The sequence below is a fragment of the Neophocaena asiaeorientalis genome, unplaced genomic scaffold, assembly GCF_003031525.2.
Source record: "Neophocaena asiaeorientalis asiaeorientalis breed wild unplaced genomic scaffold, Neophocaena_asiaeorientalis_V1.1 scaffold256, whole genome shotgun sequence".
In the NCBI taxonomy this organism is placed as follows: Eukaryota; Metazoa; Chordata; class Mammalia; order Artiodactyla; family Phocoenidae; genus Neophocaena; species Neophocaena asiaeorientalis.
Window position 1 is genome coordinate 94541 of NW_020185324.1, and position 18531 is coordinate 113071.

At 41.3% G+C, this 18531-nt stretch overlaps 1 protein-coding gene across 3 annotated transcripts in view; it reads right to left on the minus strand.

Moving 5' to 3' along the window:
- ENTREP1 (endosomal transmembrane epsin interactor 1) overlaps positions 1-18531 on the minus strand; it is a 60600-nt gene that overhangs the window by 15420 nt on the left and 26649 nt on the right. For 2 of the 3 annotated variants that reach the window (XM_024734314.1, XM_024734316.1), the window contains 2 exons: positions 8058-8168; positions 778-906 (listed from right to left, as the gene is read on the minus strand). In XM_024734314.1, coding sequence (XP_024590082.1) covers positions 778-906; positions 8058-8168 — 240 coding nt within the window. The remainder of the gene's footprint in view (positions 1-777; positions 907-8057; positions 8169-18531) is intronic. The other variant, XM_024734315.1, reaches the window with a different exon arrangement.

The following is an 18531-nucleotide window of genomic DNA, read 5'->3' on the forward strand; positions in this document are numbered from 1 at the left end:
GCTTCTCTCTCTTTGCTTAGAGACTCCTCTTCCCCACAAGAAAATAAACCCAAAACAAAGATCTAAAGAAAGCCATCAGTGACGGACCATCCAAAAGCTAGTATCTCGGGGTTCACCAACTGAGCTTGTCACTCACTGGCTAACAGACCTTAAGTCAGGACGTGATTTTTATCCAATTCCCTAATAAAGGTTAATTTTGTATTTCTCTTCAGCTGGTATCATTTGCTTTTCATCTCTTTCGCTTAGTATAGTTGCGGCCTATTAAACAAGAGGTAGTGTCTTGAATTTCTCTTGTACTTTCTGGCCGATACATCTCCTTAGTCTATGTGCTTTAGAAGGGCAGCACTCAACAGCCTACAGGATTCATTTAAGCCAACAAAGGAGCATTAGAACAATAACATATGGGCATGGACTTTAGAGGCTCTGCTAAAACTACATCTTATATGTGTAGCTACATCATGGGTGTGGACGTGTGCATGTATATGTAAATTCACATACGTACACATATACATGTGTATGCATTTAGGCTCCTTTACATTTTTTACTAGCTTATAATTCTTGAGCACAAAGAAGCTATCCATTCGTAACTTAAGAGAAACGCAATAATCTGTGGGTTCTCAATTCTGTCTCTAGGTCACTGATAAGGAGTCTCTCATATCTGCTTTCAATAGGATTATTTGAAGGAGGTAAAAAAGGAGGAATATTTCAGGGAGCTTTGCCTTCCTTGGGGTCTCTGTGGTGTAGTTACTGGTGGGGGATGGAATCTATTCCAGATACCTTGAGTAGAAGGTGAACAGCACTACAAGGCTGAACTGGGAAGAGTTTCAAGGCATTTTCTTTGTCTGTGCATTTGGCTGGTTGAAATTCTTCACAACAGAAGCAAATCTTGCCTTCACCTAAGTCCACCTTAAGGGGAAAAGGCAGAACAACAATTTAATTGTTAAGTAAGAATACACAGGCCACACCATGGAACACCAATCCTACAGAATGAGATATGGCAGGGTTCAGTGTCAGGCAACGTCTACATCAGTCAGGACAGCCTAGGGTATGCTGGGTAACAACCAGCCCCCAAATTTCAGTGGCTTAATCAACCAAGGTTATTTCTTGGCTGTGCTACATGGCCACTGCAGGTCAGCAGAGGGCTCTGCTCATCATATTCCCTTAGGGACCGACGTTGATGGAGCATCTACTATCTGAGGATTGAGGGTCACTATGCTAGAGACATGGAGAGCACATGATGAATTACACATTGGCACTTAAAGCAGGTTTACAAGGTAAAAGGTAGGACACTCAGTTAAATTTGAATTCAGATAAACAGGTCATTCCTTAGGGTCAGTATGTCCCAAATATTGCATGAGATATGTTTATAGTAAAAAACTATTACCCTTTATTTGAAATTCAAATTTAATTTGGTGTCCTGTGTTTTCACTTGCTAAATCTGGTCACCCTAGCTTAAATCTTCTTGGAAATGACACTCCTCACATGAGCTCAGTTTCAGTTCCAAAGTAAATCATATGGCTCCACTTAATCCAAGAGGACAAGGAAGTTCAATCTACCATGTGCCTGGAAGAAGCACAAGGTCTATTTGGTGAACAGTAGCCCTAAACCATGTAGGCTTAAAGAGATCTCTTAGTTCACATCTTCAGTGTGTTAATAGATTCTAGTAGAAGTTTTCTTTATTTGAAGTGATACAATTACTGATGAGTAATCTCATATATTTTTAGTGAGATGCTTTGCAAACTTTGGGTCACTTTTCCAAGTTTCCATTGAGTCGGGTTGGGAACATATGAACTAGCTGATTTGGGCTAATAAGACCCATAATTTGGGAGCAGAGGTTCATTCTTACTTGCTCTGCAGCTTGAGCTGTTAAAGTTGGCTATTCTATTTTGGCTAAAAAGAAAGGCCACACCTCTTTCATACTTGTTCAATTAAATAGGCGGCTTTGACTTCACTAGCTGCAAAATCCTTCAGGAATCTTTAAGAATGACTGAACATTTACAATGCTTTCGTTGCTTTTGTTGCTTAACAGAAAAAAAAAAAAGCCTTTTTTCTCATTGAATTAAGATTCTTATCCTCTAGTCATAGTGGAAAATTTCATGGTAGTTTCCATATTAGGAGGAAACTTAGTTCCTTCTAATATAAGTTGACTAGGAAGCCAAAGGGAAAAATTTGTACCACTGGATTACACAATTTTTGGTTTGGTTTTCTTTTTCTTTTGAACTGCAATTTACATACGCAAATCATAAGCATACCATTCAAGGAATTTAGAGCCATGCATATACCTCTGTAACCCAAACCCTTATCAACATACAGAACATACCATCACCAGAGAAAATTCCTTCATGTCCCTTCCTATGGATCCCTGCCCACACCCTCCAAAGAGACAACCACTGTTTGGATATTTTTTCCATATAGATTAGTTTTGCCTCTTCCAGAGTTCCATGAATCCTACAACATTTTTTATTCCTTGTCCTTAAATCATATTGAAAGGGATGCATTACTAAAATAAACACTGATGCCCAGATTTTATATAAATTTTGCCTCTGATACAAAGAATTACAACTAGAGTTACCTCGATGGCCTCCATAATCTACCAATTCACAACCACTTTGGTTTACTGTCTTTTCCTGGTTTGTCCACAGAGACTGTTATCTCAGCAACGTCCCCACACCTAGATCCACGACTCCACAACAAAGGCACAAGGCTGTTTCTATTTGAATTTTTCTTGCATTGTCTCACATTTTTGAAGGTACATCCTGCTGCTAATATCTAGATTCTTGGCTTCTAAAGGAAAACTACTGTGGACATTCAGACAGGACTTCCCTAGGCATGTGGGAACTATTCTTTCCCCTCAGGGATCGCTGACTTTCTCTTCGCTGCTCTTCCATAGTTAATCATATCCTTACACCAGGCTAAATTCATAAGGTAAATATTACTCCCAATGGGCTTCCTCCTTGAAAGTCTCCTGCTGAGAACTTCCTGTTTTAATACTAACAGCATTATTTAGTATAACAAAAAAGCACCTAATAGAGATGATTCATTCTTCTCATGTCTCCATTCTGTTCATGTACACAAGGCCCTCTCTCACCAAGCAGGAACCAAGCTCACGTTTTTCAACGCGACACAGTGCAATTTCCATTTCTTACATTGTATAAGCCTCAAGATCTTACCTGAGGACTTCACCTCCCCTAGGTAAGACTGGGTGTCATCTTACAAAGTACTCCCTTCCCACATGAGTCCATTCTTAATCCAAGGCATTATTTTAAGACAGAAACCAATCCTGTGTGGGCTGCACATACAGAAACCTCAGCTCTCTGGACTTTGGATGGCAAGATTTTCCAGGTAAGTGATAATTAATCCCTTTAAACAAAGGATCTTATTTGAAAGTTAATCACTATGCAAACAATAATGAATAGCTATCACTGTGCCCAGCTGATACAGGAAAGCCCTGAGGCTTCGTGCAAAATGATTCTAGGCAACCGTGCCTTTTGTGTTCCTCATTCTTCCTGTTTCTGACCCTTCACCTGCCTTCTTAATCCCATCTGCCCAATATTTCTGAAAACTTATTCTAACTTCTCTTCAATGTCTTTAACCGTCTGCAAACAACCCTGTTCGAAACTCCCCATTCTTAAATGAAAAACATCCCTCTTTCATACTTGATACTATTGCCTGAAGCTGTCAGATCCTCTCCTTCCTCCCATCATCAATCACTATTATGGCTCTCTATCCTAGCTGCACATTAGAATCTTCTGGGAAGTTTTCCCAAAAATGACGATGCCATCTTTAGCAACCAGGGAACTGCAAATTAAAGTAACGATGAGATCTCGACTTAGCCCCATCAGACTGGCAAAAAATTAGAGGGTAACACTTGTTGTAGGTAGAGGGTCACTGGTAGAAACGTAAGTTAAAGCTCTTTAATAAAGGAACTGTCCATACATTTTAAATTAAATATACTTATTCCCAACCGCTTCGGAAAACCGTTGAGCAGTTTCTTTTAAAGTTAGACATACGTTTACCACATGACCCAGCAATTCCATACTTATGTATTTACTCAAGAGAAATGCAAACAAGCCCCCAAAAAACATTATACAAAAATGTTCAGAACAGCTTTGTTCATAACACCCCTAAACTGGAAACAACCCAAATGCCCATCAACAGGAGAACTGATAAAACAAACTGTGCTATTTTTATACAATGAAATATTGCCCTGATTAAGAAAAGAGAGTGAGAAGGGAAGAGCAAACAACTGGTATGACCCAAAAACATGGATGAATCTCAAAAACATGCTGAGCTAAATAAGTCAGACACAAAAAGGTACATGACTCCACCTGCATGAAGTTCAAGAACAGATAAAACTAATCTGTGGTGAAAGAAACTGGAACAGTGGCTGCCTATGAGAGAGTTGAGACTCCCTGAAAGAAGACAGCAAATAACTTTCTAAAGTGATACAAATGCTCTAGATTTGGTCTGGGGTGTATACATGAGTGTGTTTGTTATGATGAATGTATACTTTGGTCAAAACTTAATTAACTGCACACTTGAGATCTGGTCATTTCGCTATAGATTTTATCTCAGTTTTTAAAAAAATGGATAGAATCATCAAATGGTTGAATGTGCTATAAAAAAAAAAAATGAGACAAACAGAAGAACAATCCTTGTCCTAGGAGCCTACTCCGCTTAGGTCACAGCCCCGATGGAGATCTGCAGAACAGTATTCATAGCAGCACTGCTTCTATCTGTCAAAACCCAAACCACAACGGACAACAAGAAAATAGAGAACTGACTTGTTCAAAGGAAAAAAGGGTGTTAGAGCTGTACCTAATATATCTTTAAGTGAGAAAAACAATATGCAGGGAAGTGGATACAAAAGCTCCCATTTCTGAAGAGTAAGTAGTGAACAACCCCACCCCATACACATCTACATAAGGTTACATGAGCATGAAACATGAAAGGAAATCCCCCAGCTTGTTACCGTGGATTCAGGGTGACTGGTGTAGATGGTGAGGCAAAGAGGGAAGGAGAGAATCCCTTCCTCAGAAAGACTCCACTTGCCAAATACGTTCCCTAATGAAAAACAATTACAATATGGTCCTGTTGATGAAAAATTAGGTGTGTTTTTATCCATAAAGACATGCAAAAAACCGGTCAAATGGTTAACTATGATGTCCCCAAACAGTGAGATTTCAAATGATTTTTAAGTTCCATCCTACACTTTTATGGCTTGTCCAATTATATAATCAGAAACAATCCCAGAGTTGGTTTTGTGGTGGGAAATTTTTTTTAATTAAAAATACGCTTTAAAACTTAAAAAAATACTGATGCTAAGACCCCCACACCAGGGCAGTTGAGAATCTCTGAGTATGGGGCCCAAGTCTGGGTATTCTTTAAAAAGTTCCCCTAGGTGATTCTAACAGGGAGTCAGGGTAGAGAAGCACAGAATTTCTCAGAAAAGTCAACCATATAGACCCTTATGCCTTGTAATTTGGCTTCTGTTTGTTCCAGAGCCAACAGTGATCTAACCACTCAGGCTAACTACTAACTAACCACTGTCCTTGGAATCCTCTCCTCTCCTGGCTTCGACCCACTCCCTTTATTTATTTATTGTTCAAGGCCCATCTCAAATACCTACGTTCCAGGTATCCTTTTCCCGTCTTCCCAAGAGTAGAAGTCCTTCTTCTTTTGCACCCCCAGAGCACTGTGTCTCACTCTGATGGCTGATCACAGACTCCCTTGCTTTGCAGTTGGGCATTTATTCATTCCCTCCACAAACACTGATCAAGCACCTGCCATGGTTATCCCACTCCTCTTGCTACGTGATAAACGTCTAGGTCAGAAACGATGTCTGATTTTTCTTTCTACTCTCTGCAGTTTCTAGCATGGGGTCTTGCATATAATAGATGCTACTCTTTTATCGAACTGTCTTTTAAAATATTATGACTTTTTACTTCTAGCCTGTCTGTTCTCTTTGCCCCTTCCAATTTTCTGTGTAATTAGTAACAGGAAGAACAAGCCTTGTTTAAAATTTATTTTCTGGGAACTCTATGTATGTAAAGAAGTCTGTGGGAGGTGCTGTTGAAAACTCCCAAGAAAATACAGAGCCAGACACTGTTCTTAGGAAGATTCCAGACCAGTAGAAGAGAGAAGAAAGGTATATGAATACCTTTAGTCCAAAAAAGGAAAGAGAAATGCTTCAGAGATGTACAGATAGGAATTCTGGAAGATTACCTTCCCTGGGGATCAGGGACTATTTCCTTAAGAAGATCATTGTTGAATGAGGCTTTAAAAGGCTGACACCATTTGGATGAACAGGGATGTAAGGGACAGGGAATGGTCGGGGGAGAGACAGCATTGTCAGAAACAGGAAAGTAGGGCAGGAGCTGACATGCGGGCTCGGGTTCCATTACAGGGAGTGTGAGTTGCTGCAGCAGGAGAGCAGGATGAGGGCAAATGATACAGGGCCTTAAAAACCAGAAAACATTGTGAGCCTGTGCTTCCAAAACTTACACTTACTTATTAAGTGAGGGAATGACAAAAATCAAAGAAATTTGTGAAGGGTTGTTAAATAAGAGCAATAGGTTTTTAGTGAGTCCAGGAGGAGCTGTCCTATCTGGGAAGGCCATGAGTTTCACTGCAAGGACCTGGTCACCGTGTTTTGAGAAATGTGGCAGCCTTCTTCACTTGCATCCTGCTGGTTTTGAAAGGGCGAGATTGCCATGGAACCAAGTTCCAAATAGATGAGGTTTACTACAACCTGTAAAGAGTCCACTTCTTTTGCTTTGTGCCACAGGGAGATATTTGTTACAGAAGAGTCCTCTTAAAAAGTTCAGAGATGGCCAACAATTCCACCTTCCAGGCATATATTCCAGAGAACTGACCCATTTCCGTGGCAGCATTGTTCACAATAGCCAAAAGGTGGAAAGAACCCAAGTGTCCTCCGATGGATGAAGGGTAAACAAAATGTGTCCTCTATATACAGTGGAATATTATCCAGCTTTAAAAAGGAAGGAAATTCTGATACCTACTACAACATGCGTACATATTGAGCATGTTATGCTAAGTGAAATAAGCAATTACTAAAAGACAAATACTGTATGATTCCACTTATATCTGGCAACAAGAGCAGTCAAATCCACAGCGTCAGAAAGAGTGGTTGTTGGGCTTCCCTGGTGGCGCAGTGGTTGAGAGTCCGCCTGCCAATGCGGGGGACACGGGTTCGTGCTCCGGTCCGGGAAGATCCCACATGCCGCGGAGCAGCTGGGCCCGTGAGCCATGGCCGCTGGGCCTGCGCATCCGGAGCCTGTGCTCCGCAACTGGAGAGGCCACAACAGTGAGAGGCCCCCGTACCGCAAAAAAAAAAAAAAGAAAAACAAAAAACAAGAAAGAGTGGTTGCCGGAGGCCAGCGGGAGGAGGGGATAGAAGAGTTTTAGAGATCAGTTGTATAACAATGTGAATGTACTTAATTAACACTACTGAATGGTTAAGATGCTAAATTTTTTTGCTACGGGCATTTTACTATAACAATTAAAAATCAGGAAAATAGAAATGTACATAGTACAGGTCCATAACCTCTTATCCACAATTCTGAAATCCAAAAAGCTCTGGAAACCAAAAATTCTGGATTACATTCTGTTGTCCAGACTCCACTGGGATGCTACAGAATAAACAGTATATGCGTCACATTTACCTTCTAAAAATTGGAAAAACTCTGAATGCTGAAACACACCTGGCCTCCAAAGGTTTCAGATAAAGGACTGCTGACCTAAATTCTGATAATATCCATTTTTCCTCTTTAGATGAGAGCAGATAGATATTGATTGTGGACAACTGATCCATCTATTCACTAACTAATGATGCATGTGGTTTCTCCTGGCTGGTCCCTGCTTTGGAAAAAAAAAATTGACAACCTGAGTAAAATACTTAGCAGGAAGCTCTTTGTTTTGTTTTCCTGCTTCCTTTTACCAACTTCAGGTTTCACTTTAAGATGCTGCCTGGTCCTGGGTGTTGCCAGCAGGCCAGGGTCGGCCCAGGTGCACAGTGATGATTCAGAACTGCTTACCAGATCACACCTGGGCACGCTGGACACGAACTGGGCCCCTTGGCAGCCTAGGATAAATCCGGCTAAATTCAGGAGGACACACACCACAGAGAGCAGCACAAAAAGGTTCACCTGAAACAGCAAGAAACAGAGGCAGTTAGAAAAAAGACCGTGGCTAAATTCAGAGATAGTTTTGTCTGAGTAAAAAAACTCATATTCTTTCCCTAGAGGAAACATTAAAAAAAAGTCAGAACGATGTTTTTAATGTACAAACTTTTTTTAATGTTTTAATGTTTCTAAAACATTTTTTAGAATGTTTTAAATTGTGCTGAGGAATGTCCCTGACCCTCAAGTCTTCTCAGTTTCCAGTCCCTACTTTTCTTGCTCTTTGCAAATGAGGGAGTTCTGTTAGCTGTACACTACCTTAAGCCATGGCTATTTCCTCCTTGAGCCATTGTTATTTTTTTCTGACTTTTACAGGATCATGGTAACTAGACAAATGGAGAATTCTAGAATATAAGTGGAACTCAGGAAAATCAAGGAGCTCAGAGCCATCACCAGCCAGAAATCACAGTATGTGTGAAAATAAAGATGAGTCTTTCTTCAGTTCCAAACAGTGTTGGTACTAAAGAAAAGGTGTGCAGTGATCTTCCATGTACTTGTATCCAAAGTTAAATATTACAACTATTACCCTAAATGATTAAGAATTGACAGAAATCAACCAAGAAGCCAGTATTTACTTAGCGCAAATTAGACTACAAAGGCTTTTCAACCTGAGAACTCTGATTACTGTCAAAATCAAACCTTAATGTAAATATAAAAGATTGGAGCTAATGATTACCAGTGTTAGAACCAAGCAACATTTCAGGTAGCTGATATGTCAGAACTGGCTGGCAAATGAGTTCACACGTGAACTCTACTACAGAAAGCTCATCCTTTATTGCTGGTATTCCAAGAAGCTTGAAAGTATCTCCCCAGACCCAGGTTATGAGTCAGTATTTAGTATCACATGATGCCACTTTTCTTAAGAGGAATTCTTCCTTCCTCTCCAAGAGGAGCTTATGAATTATAAATACCGAGTGACTCCAGGAATCCAGACCCTTGCTGGACGTGACTGAAGACTCTTTCCTGACCAATGAACAAGGTGACTCGTTTTTCACTGAGGAATCTGGCTTCTGCTTCTCTCCTTCTTTGTTAATTTGTAAAAGGACTGTGTGCCCTGTCATCAAATCTTGAGGAAAAAGCTGGAAGCGGCTACTGTGTTACTGTTTCTCAGGCTAGATTCTTCCAGGTCTGTAGTACTTGACTTGCACTGTGCCCCCTTGCAAGAGCCCCCTCTTGCACTGCCAAAGCTTTTCGGAAAATGAGAATGCATAATTGGCAAAAGACAGGACATGGTCTTCTAACATGGGCTTCTTTTATGCCCTGGCAGTTGCTATTCAAAGAGACCTAATACATCTGGAATCTTCACACCCAGCAACACAATAATTGTTACTACGGGGAAGTCTTGAACTTGCCTTTAGAAATACTTTTTTAATGCAATATCAGATGCCTTAAAAAGAAAACATGGTTATAATCCTTATTCCTACCAGCCCACCACTAATCTTCATAACTGAAACTTAGCAGCATCAGATATGGAGTGGGTGAGAGTCCATTACCCAACACTGGACCCCAAATCTCTCCATTAAAATCTTAAATCCAGCTCATCAAAAGACACCATTAAGAAATCAATACAGGATTTCCCTGGTGGTGCAGTGGTTAACAGTCCACCTGCCAATGCAGGGAACACAGGTTCGAGCCCTGGTCCGGGAAGATCCCACATGCCGCGGAGCAACTAAGCTGTGCGCCTCAACTACTGAGCCTGTGCTCTAGAGCCCACTTGCCACAACTACTGAAGCCCACGCGCTTAGAGCCTGTGCTCCGCAACAAGAGAAGCCACCACAATGAGAAGCCCGCGTGCTGCAACAAAGAGTAGCCCCTGCTCGCTGCAACTAGTTCTATATCTTGTTTTGGATATTGGCTACATGGGTGTATCCAACTGCTAAAACTTAGCTAACTGAACACTTATGATCTGGGATTTATATAAATTATATTTAATATATATTTTTTAAATAAGGAAGAAAATCCTGAGTACAGCTGCCAAGACAGGAGTGTGAGATCATATAGTGAATACGATCTACTTCTAAAATGTCAGAACAACAAAAACAAGATGAGAGAAGGCCCCAGGGATTCACTGCCTGGTGGGCTTGGCTTCTCTCCTACACTGGAGGGGCTGCTAATGAGAAGTTAAAGCCACATCACCAGAATGCTGCCCTGCGAACCCCAGAATGAGGACACGGGCCAAGGCACAGAGGCTGTGTACAAAATAGCCGTGCACTGTTCCCCAAATTTATCCCTAAATTTGGCTTTTTTATTACTATTATTAAAACTCTGGCCAAACATTGGCCAAATGGTCATCTAATTACAGTAAGTCCCCTACATACAAATGAGTTCCGTTCAGAGAGCGTGTTGGTAAGTCTAATTTGTTCATAAGTCCAGCAGAGTTAGCCTAGGTACCCAACTAACACAATCGGCTATATAGTACTGTACTGTAATAGGTTTATAATACTTTTCACACAAATAATACATAAAAAACCAACACAAAAAATAAAGAAAACATTTTTAATCTTACAGTACAGTACCTTGAAAAGTACAGTACAACACTGGCATACAGGGGCTGGCATCAAGTGAACAGGCAAGAAGAGTTACTACTAACTGGAGGAGGGAGAGGAGGTGGGAGACGGTAGAGCTAAAGGATCGTCAGCAAATAGGAGACGGAGGGCAAGCTGCCATCACTCATGCCTGAATGCATGTTCACATCTTTGAAAGTTCTCAACTTGAAGGTTTGTAGGTAGGGGACATACCGTACTCTAGGGGACTTACCATACTCTAGTATAGACCACTGTGGTATATATCAGACGTGGCAGATATTAGGATACCAAGCATATCACATTCAGAGGTTGGATCAGGCTCAACCGTACAAAATATTGGAGTTATAAGGGATTCAGGATATACAGGGACCTTCAGAATGGACCCCTCTGGCTTTCACCTAGTTATAATGGTATAACATCCAGGACTCAAATATCCATCCGAACCATCACCAGATGGCATCCCCTTAAACAGAAGACTGAAAAATCAGCTACTAGTGAAGAACATCATAGTCACAAAGCCCACACAGCTATACCTGGAAAAGGGAAGAATTTCTTGTATTTTCTTCTATTGTCATCATTCTTGCCTTTAAAAAAATCATTGCAGGTGATTTGAGTTTCTCTTTGTGAAAGACACCAGAATTTGGGATCAGGCTTTCCCCTTGCTTGCTGTGATATCTTAGACAACTTCCATGAGACTCATTTTTCTCATCTGTTAAAAAGGTCTACTGTCCTACTGGGAGAAAATATTTGCAAATGATGCAACTGACAAGGGCTTAATTTCCAAAATAAACAAAATAGCTCATACAACTCAACAACAACAACAAAATAACCCAGTTGAAAAATGGGCAGAAGACCTAAATTGACATTTCTTCAAAGAACACATACAGATGGCCAACATTCGCATGAAAAGATGCTCAACATTGCTAATTATTAGAGAAATGCAAATCAAAACTACAATGAGGTACCACCTCACACCAGTCAGAATGGCCATCATCAAAAAGTCTACAAACAATAAATGCTAGAGAGGGTGTGGAGAAAAGGGAATCCTCCTACATTGTCAGTGGGAATGTAAATTGGTGCAGCCACTATGGAAAACAGCATGGAGGTTCTTCAAAACACTAAAAACAGAGTTGCCATATGATCCAGCAATGCCACTCCTGGGCATATTCTGGACAAAACTATAAATCAAAAAGATACACGCATCCCTATGTTCAGAGCATCACTATTTACAATAGCCAAGACATGGAAGCAATCTAAATGTCCATGGACAGATGAGTAGATAAAGAAGATGTGGTACATATATACAATGGAATATTACTCAGCCGTAAAGAAGAATGAAATAGTGCCATTTGCAGCAACATGGATAACCTAGAGATTACCATAAGTCAGAAAGAGAAAGACAAATACCATATGATATCACTTATCTGTAGAATCTAAAATATGACACAGGGCTTCCCTGGTGGCTCAGTGGTTAAGAATCCACCTGCCAATGCAGGGGGCACAGGTTTGAGCCCTGGTCCAGGAAGATCCCACATGCCACGGAGCAACTAAACACACGCACCACAACTACTGAGCCTGCGCTCTAGAGCCCATGAGCCATGAGTACTAAGCCCACGTGCCACAGTTACTGAAGCCTGCACGCCTAGAGCCCGTGCTCCGCAACAAGAGAAGCCACCGCAGTGAGAAGCCCGGGCACCGCAATGAAGAGTAGTCCCCACTCCCCGCAACTAGAGAAAGCCTGCAGCAGCAACAAAGACCCAACGCAGTCAAAGATAAATAAATAAATTTATTTTAAAAAATAAAATAAAGTGAAATAAAATATGACACAAATGAACTTACCTACAAAACAGAAAGAGACTCACAGACATAGAGAACAGAATTGTGGTTTCCCAGGGGGAGCGAGGGGGAGGGAGAGATAGATTGGGAATTTGGGATTAGCAGACATAAACTCAATATTATACATAGAATGGATAAACAACAAGGCCCTACTGTATAGCACAGGGAACTATATTCAATATCGTATCATAAACCATAATGGAAAAGAATATAAAAAAGAATGTGTATATATGTATAACTGAATCATTTTGCTGTACAGCAGAAATTAACACAACATTATAAATCAACTATGCTTCAACAAAATAGGTTAAAAAAAAAAGGTCTATCATCCTAGGTACCTCCCAAGATTAATGAGAGACTCACACAAAATGATGTATATGAAAATCTTCTGTATCTCGCCAAATGCTAGGCAACCAGTTTTACTATTACTAATAATAGGCATTTCCTCTTTAGGGGAGCAGCTTTTTATTATAAAATGAATTCCACTCCATCTAATACCAGCACCTTGTATCTTACACTTGTGATGCACCTGAACTTGTGGCAGCTGGAAAGGATATATACAAACTGTAAGAATGATCTGTAGGTATACTGTTTCCAAAACTTCTCCATAATTCTTTCTGCGACCTGCTTTAGGAACTCACTCCACCACGCTGACCATTGTCACGTGTACGGGGTGTCTCCTGTTGGCCCCTCCAGATCCTCTCTCTACTCTTCGCTCCATCCCCTCCTCTCACGGAGACTGACCCGCAGACCATATCACTGGGGCTCCTTTGCCCTCTGGTGTCTGGTTTGGTTCAGCCAATGGGGAAGCCTGGCAGAAGATCCAAGGGAGGGAGGAGAGTGAGGCTGGGGTGTTTTTCTCCTGGTTCCCTCTCTGCAGCCTCAGGATGGCTGTGTCCCTCATGAAAAGCCACAGGTCGGGCTTCCCTGGTGGCTCAGTGGTTGAGAGTCCGCCTGCCGATGCGGGGGACGCGGGTTCGTGCCCCGGTCCGGGAGGATCCCACATGCCAGGGAGCGGTTGGGCCCGTGAGCCATGGTCGCTGAGCCTACGCGTCCGGAGCCTGTGCTTCGCAACAGGAGAGGCCACAACAGTGAGAGGCCCGCGTACCACAAAAAAAAAAAAGAAAAGCCACAGGTCCTCTCAAGGTCTCAATGGGTCCCTCTGTACATGATCCCGACTTCCGGATTCTGACCACCGTTCTCCCGTCAGGACTAGGGATGGTAACAGCTTCACTGTCCCCTACACCCTGCACAGACCTTTGTGAACAGGCCCGTAATTAACTGCTTGTCAAGTTATAGTTTTATAGTCATCTGTGTTTTACCAAGACCTTGACTAACAACAACTTCTCTATATTTTTCCTTACATTTAACCTAATTTTTTTCTGCTCTTTAAGCCTAGCTCCTATTGTTCTCACTTCAAATTCAACATTACTTGTTCAATGAAGTGAACCCCATGGGTTACAGTCCCTGAATTCTACTGAAGCCAATTCATCACTGGGTTTTACCATCAAGAAAAAGAAAAGCCCAGAGTTGATGGAGAAATGTCTTTCTAGAACTTGTACTTTACACATGAAAGACAGTGGGACTCAGAAAGCAGAGAGCTTGCCTCACTGCATCCTGTGGCTTTTTAGGATAAAATGCAAAATCCAGGATCCAAAGAGCTGGTCCTCTCACAAGGACAGGCAACATGAGTTAAGCCTTTTATGTTTTTGGTTTTATTGTTACTAACTTGAATCATGAGTATCTTCTGATACTTATATACCAGGTAGCTTGACACAAAAGGTATGTTTTTCAATTGAGTATTTGGAATTCACCTTGACACTGATCTCTTGCAACTGTGCCCCGAGTTCATTCCAGGTCTCAATTAACTGACCCAATAAAAGAATGTCTGGGGAACCTGAAGCTATCCAAGAAGAAGCATCGCCTTCAGTTTGCCCATTCCTACCTGCTACGAAAGTTCCTCATAATCCCCATCACATAACATCATTAAATAATTATGCCTATCACAGCTTGGTATTGATGAGTGTCTTTTTTGATACAAGATTTCATTCTCTAAATAGACTGACCTTTCCCTGCTGCTTAAGGACTTCCACTTTGCTTTTTACTTCCCTACTGCTCCAAGCTCAAGATGCATCTGAAAAGTCAACTATGTATGTTTAAATAAATAAACAGTTCCAGTAATTGTGCGAAGGTAGAGTAGCTTAAAAATGAATGAGTTTAGTGAAGTGAACTTAAGCATTTAGTTCTACTAATTCCTGAAAACCCATTAAAATGGCAATAAAGGAAATATTTTAAATGCAGAAATCCATAAGGACAGAGAGAACAGAAAAACGGCAGTAAAATTTTAGAAGTTAGAAAAGCAGCGGGCAAGCATAAATTGACTCAGTGGTCCTGAGAAAACTCAATCTCCTACAATAGCAATGAGGAAAGCCAAAACAGCAGAATTTATTCCTCAGAATCTCCAAATGTTCAGAAATGGGTGGCAGCAGATACCTCTGGATATGAAAGTGAGGCTAGAAAAGGACTGGTTGTGAGTCTCAGAAACAATCAGAACATGGCACAACCACTATGGGAAACTATTGGCAGTTTCTAATAAAGTTAAATATCTACCACCCTATGACTCAGCAGTTCATTTTTAGGTATATACATTAGTGTATATGCCTAGAAAAAGACATGTACAAGAATGTTCAGAGCAACTGGTTCATAACAGCCAAAAGCTAGAAACAATCCAAACGTCTAAGAATAGGAAAACAGATGAACAAATTGCAGTCCACTCATAAATGAAATAAAACCCACTGCTATGGTTTGAATGTTTGTGTCCCCCAAAATTCGTAAATTGAAATCCTAATCCCAAAGCGATGGCATTAGGAGCTGGGGCCTTGGGGAGGTTATTAGGTCACGAGGGCAGAGTCAATGGGCAAGCATAAATTGACTCAGTGGTCCTGAGAAAACTGAATCCTACAATAGCAATGAGGAAAGGCAAAACAACGGAATTTATTCCTCATGAATGGGATTAGTGAACTTGGGTGTGTGTATTTTTTTCTATTTAAATATCAAAAGCTCGCCAAATTCTTTCCTTTAGAAACGTCTCAAAAACTTTTAATTCAGCTGATTCACTTTGTTATAAAGCAGAAACTAACACACCATTGTAAAGCAATTATACCCCAATAAAGATGTTTAAAAAAAAACAAAAAAAAACACACACACACACAAAAAAACTTTTAATTCAAAAAATACTACTACTGCCTCAGAATCCTTTTCTTTCACACTTTCTTTCTTCTTTTAATTTCCCAAGAAAATATCACTGCTACCCATTTAGTCACTATGCCTTTTTTCCCCCACAGGCACTCTTTTGATACTGCTCAAAAATAAATGAAAAACAGAATACACTTTTCTCCAGTGGGGCACAAAAACATAGGTGGTCTTAAATATTACCGAATGAATGAATGAATCAATCAATCAATGAGCAAATGAAAGAAAATTGATTCTCATTATAAACACTATATGGAGGTATCATGCATCCTTACTAATATTCTGCAACATATACAGACAGGCCCTGAAAGGCAAACACCAGATTAACTATCACTGCTTGCATGAAAATGGCTACTGCTCCTGGTGGGAACTCACCCCTTCCTGGGGCTGGAAGATGGGACTTCTGTCCCAAACCTTTGTAGGAAGGAGTTGGGGTGGTGAGTGACGGGGTGGAAGAACAAAGCACCCAGTCCTTAGAATTCAGGTTACATTTTCCCATTGAAACAAGAACATTCTGTGATCTGGCTGGGAATGTGACCAACATTCTAACATTTATGTTCTCAGAGACAAGAAGTCCAAGCTCCAAACCACTGATCAGTCACCGGTTAATAAGACGAATGTCAGAGGACCCATGACAATGAACATAACCACTTATTTGACTCTTAACATTTACAATTTTAATTCAGTTTGGAGAAGCACGTTAATACAAAGGTGCAGAAACGTGAGCAAAGTTATCTGAATACAACACCAATGACACCAGGAAAAAAAATCCAAGACAAGACACCAAACTAAAACCTTTCTGAACTAGTTCAGCAAAATGAATCTTCTGATAGACCGCTCAGCACCACGGCAACCAACAAAACATAGTAAATCACAGAAACTCACAAAGCCCAGCCTCCTGCTGCTCTAAAGCTGTTTCAGGAGCTCACACATGAGCTGACTCGGTTTGCCAGGGCGCCTTTAATCTTCAGATCCCAAGAGAACCTGCTCCTGGGCTTCACTCCCTTGACATCTTTTAAACTTCTTCCAGAAGCTTGGCAGATATATTACCAATGTCCAGACTGGTTCTCCCTGCCAACAAGCCAAACACAGGCCCGTGGCTGTGAACAGAACCAGCTGTCTCTCTTTCCTCTCAGAGATGTTTAAGTGTCAGATTTACTCATGTTATGGCTAGCCCAGATTTTCTTTTTATAAAATATTTCAAGTGTAATAACATTTATTTTGAATTCCTTTTTCAACAGTAGTGAAGGGCTTCTTCCTCTCCCCACCAGAGTGAGACACAAATTTTCACTAGTTTGGGACACAGCTTCGAGGTGAGCTAAAAGCACTTATAACTGAGAGGTGCAAATTCCTGAGGAAAATATACAAATCTCAGGGTATTTTCAAGGCTTCAGCTTGTGAGAGGAACTTCTGCCTTACCTGGGGTCCTCCCCTGCTCTGTTCTCTTGCAGATGCCCCATCCCCCAGGGCTGCCTTTCAGCACATTGCACCCCTCATTTCTCAGGAAAGTGACTCTTCTCATGACCCAAGCAATCAGGAGTAGCAGAGAAGGAGGCGACCTCATCATCTGTCTGGCTCCATAATTCCCTGGTACAACTTAGGCAGCTCTGCCACTCTAAATTAATATATTCTCATCAGGAATGTGGCAGAGGACCAGGAGGAAAATATCCTAATGAGAGCCTCAAGAGAAATAATCAGAGGATGACACGACACACGGGATGTACTCTTCGAACAAGGTGAGAGGGTCAGGAACGTGGTCTGCTCTGCCCCTGGGGAATAAGGTGGCAGAAGTATATTTGGATTTGAAGATAAGAAACGCAGCAGAAAGTTTTAAGGAAAATTGCAGATCTATGATTCTTAAGAGTTCACTTTCCTTCTAAGTTATTCTTCTCTTTCATCTGTGCATCTCGACTCTTCGTTCTTTCCCTGCTTCTAGCCCCTTCTCCAGTGCTCTTAGCTTCTCAAGGTTCAGCAAATTAGAGGGTCAGATCTTAACGACTTCCCACAATGAAGATCGAGGCTCTTGAGAAACTTTCCAGAGCCAACAGTCCTCAAAGACAGCTGCCGTCAAGTCCTTCCCTCTGTACTTTACAGGCTGTTCCTCACGTCAGGCTGTTCCTCACGTCAAGAGGTGAAGACTAATATATACAATGGAATATTATCCAGCCTTCAAAAGGAAGTACTGACACATGCTACAGCACAAATGAACCTTGAAAACAGTATGCTAAGTGAAATAAGCCAGATACAAAAGGACACATATTGTATGACTGCAGTTATATGTAGAGTCATCAAATTCATGGAGACAGAAAGCAGAATGGTAACTACCAGGGAAGAATGGGGAGTTATGGTTGAATGGGTGCGGAGTTTCTGTTGGGGAGGATGAAAAAGTTCTGGAAATGGATAGTAGTGATGGTGGCACAGTGCTGTGAATGTACTTAATGTCACTGAACTGTATACTTTTAAATGTTAAAATTGTAAAATTAAAAATATGGGGCTTCCCTGGTGGCGCAGTGGCTGAGAGCCCGCCTGCCTATGCGGGGGACGCGGGTTCGTGCCCCGGTCCGGGAGGATCGCACATGCCACGGAGCGGCTGGGCCCATGAGCCACGGCCGCTGAGGCTGCGCACCCGGAGCCTGTGTTCCGCAACGGGAGAGGCCACAACAGTGAGAGGCCCGCGTACTGCAAAAAAAAAAAAAAAAAAAAAAAATTTAAAAATG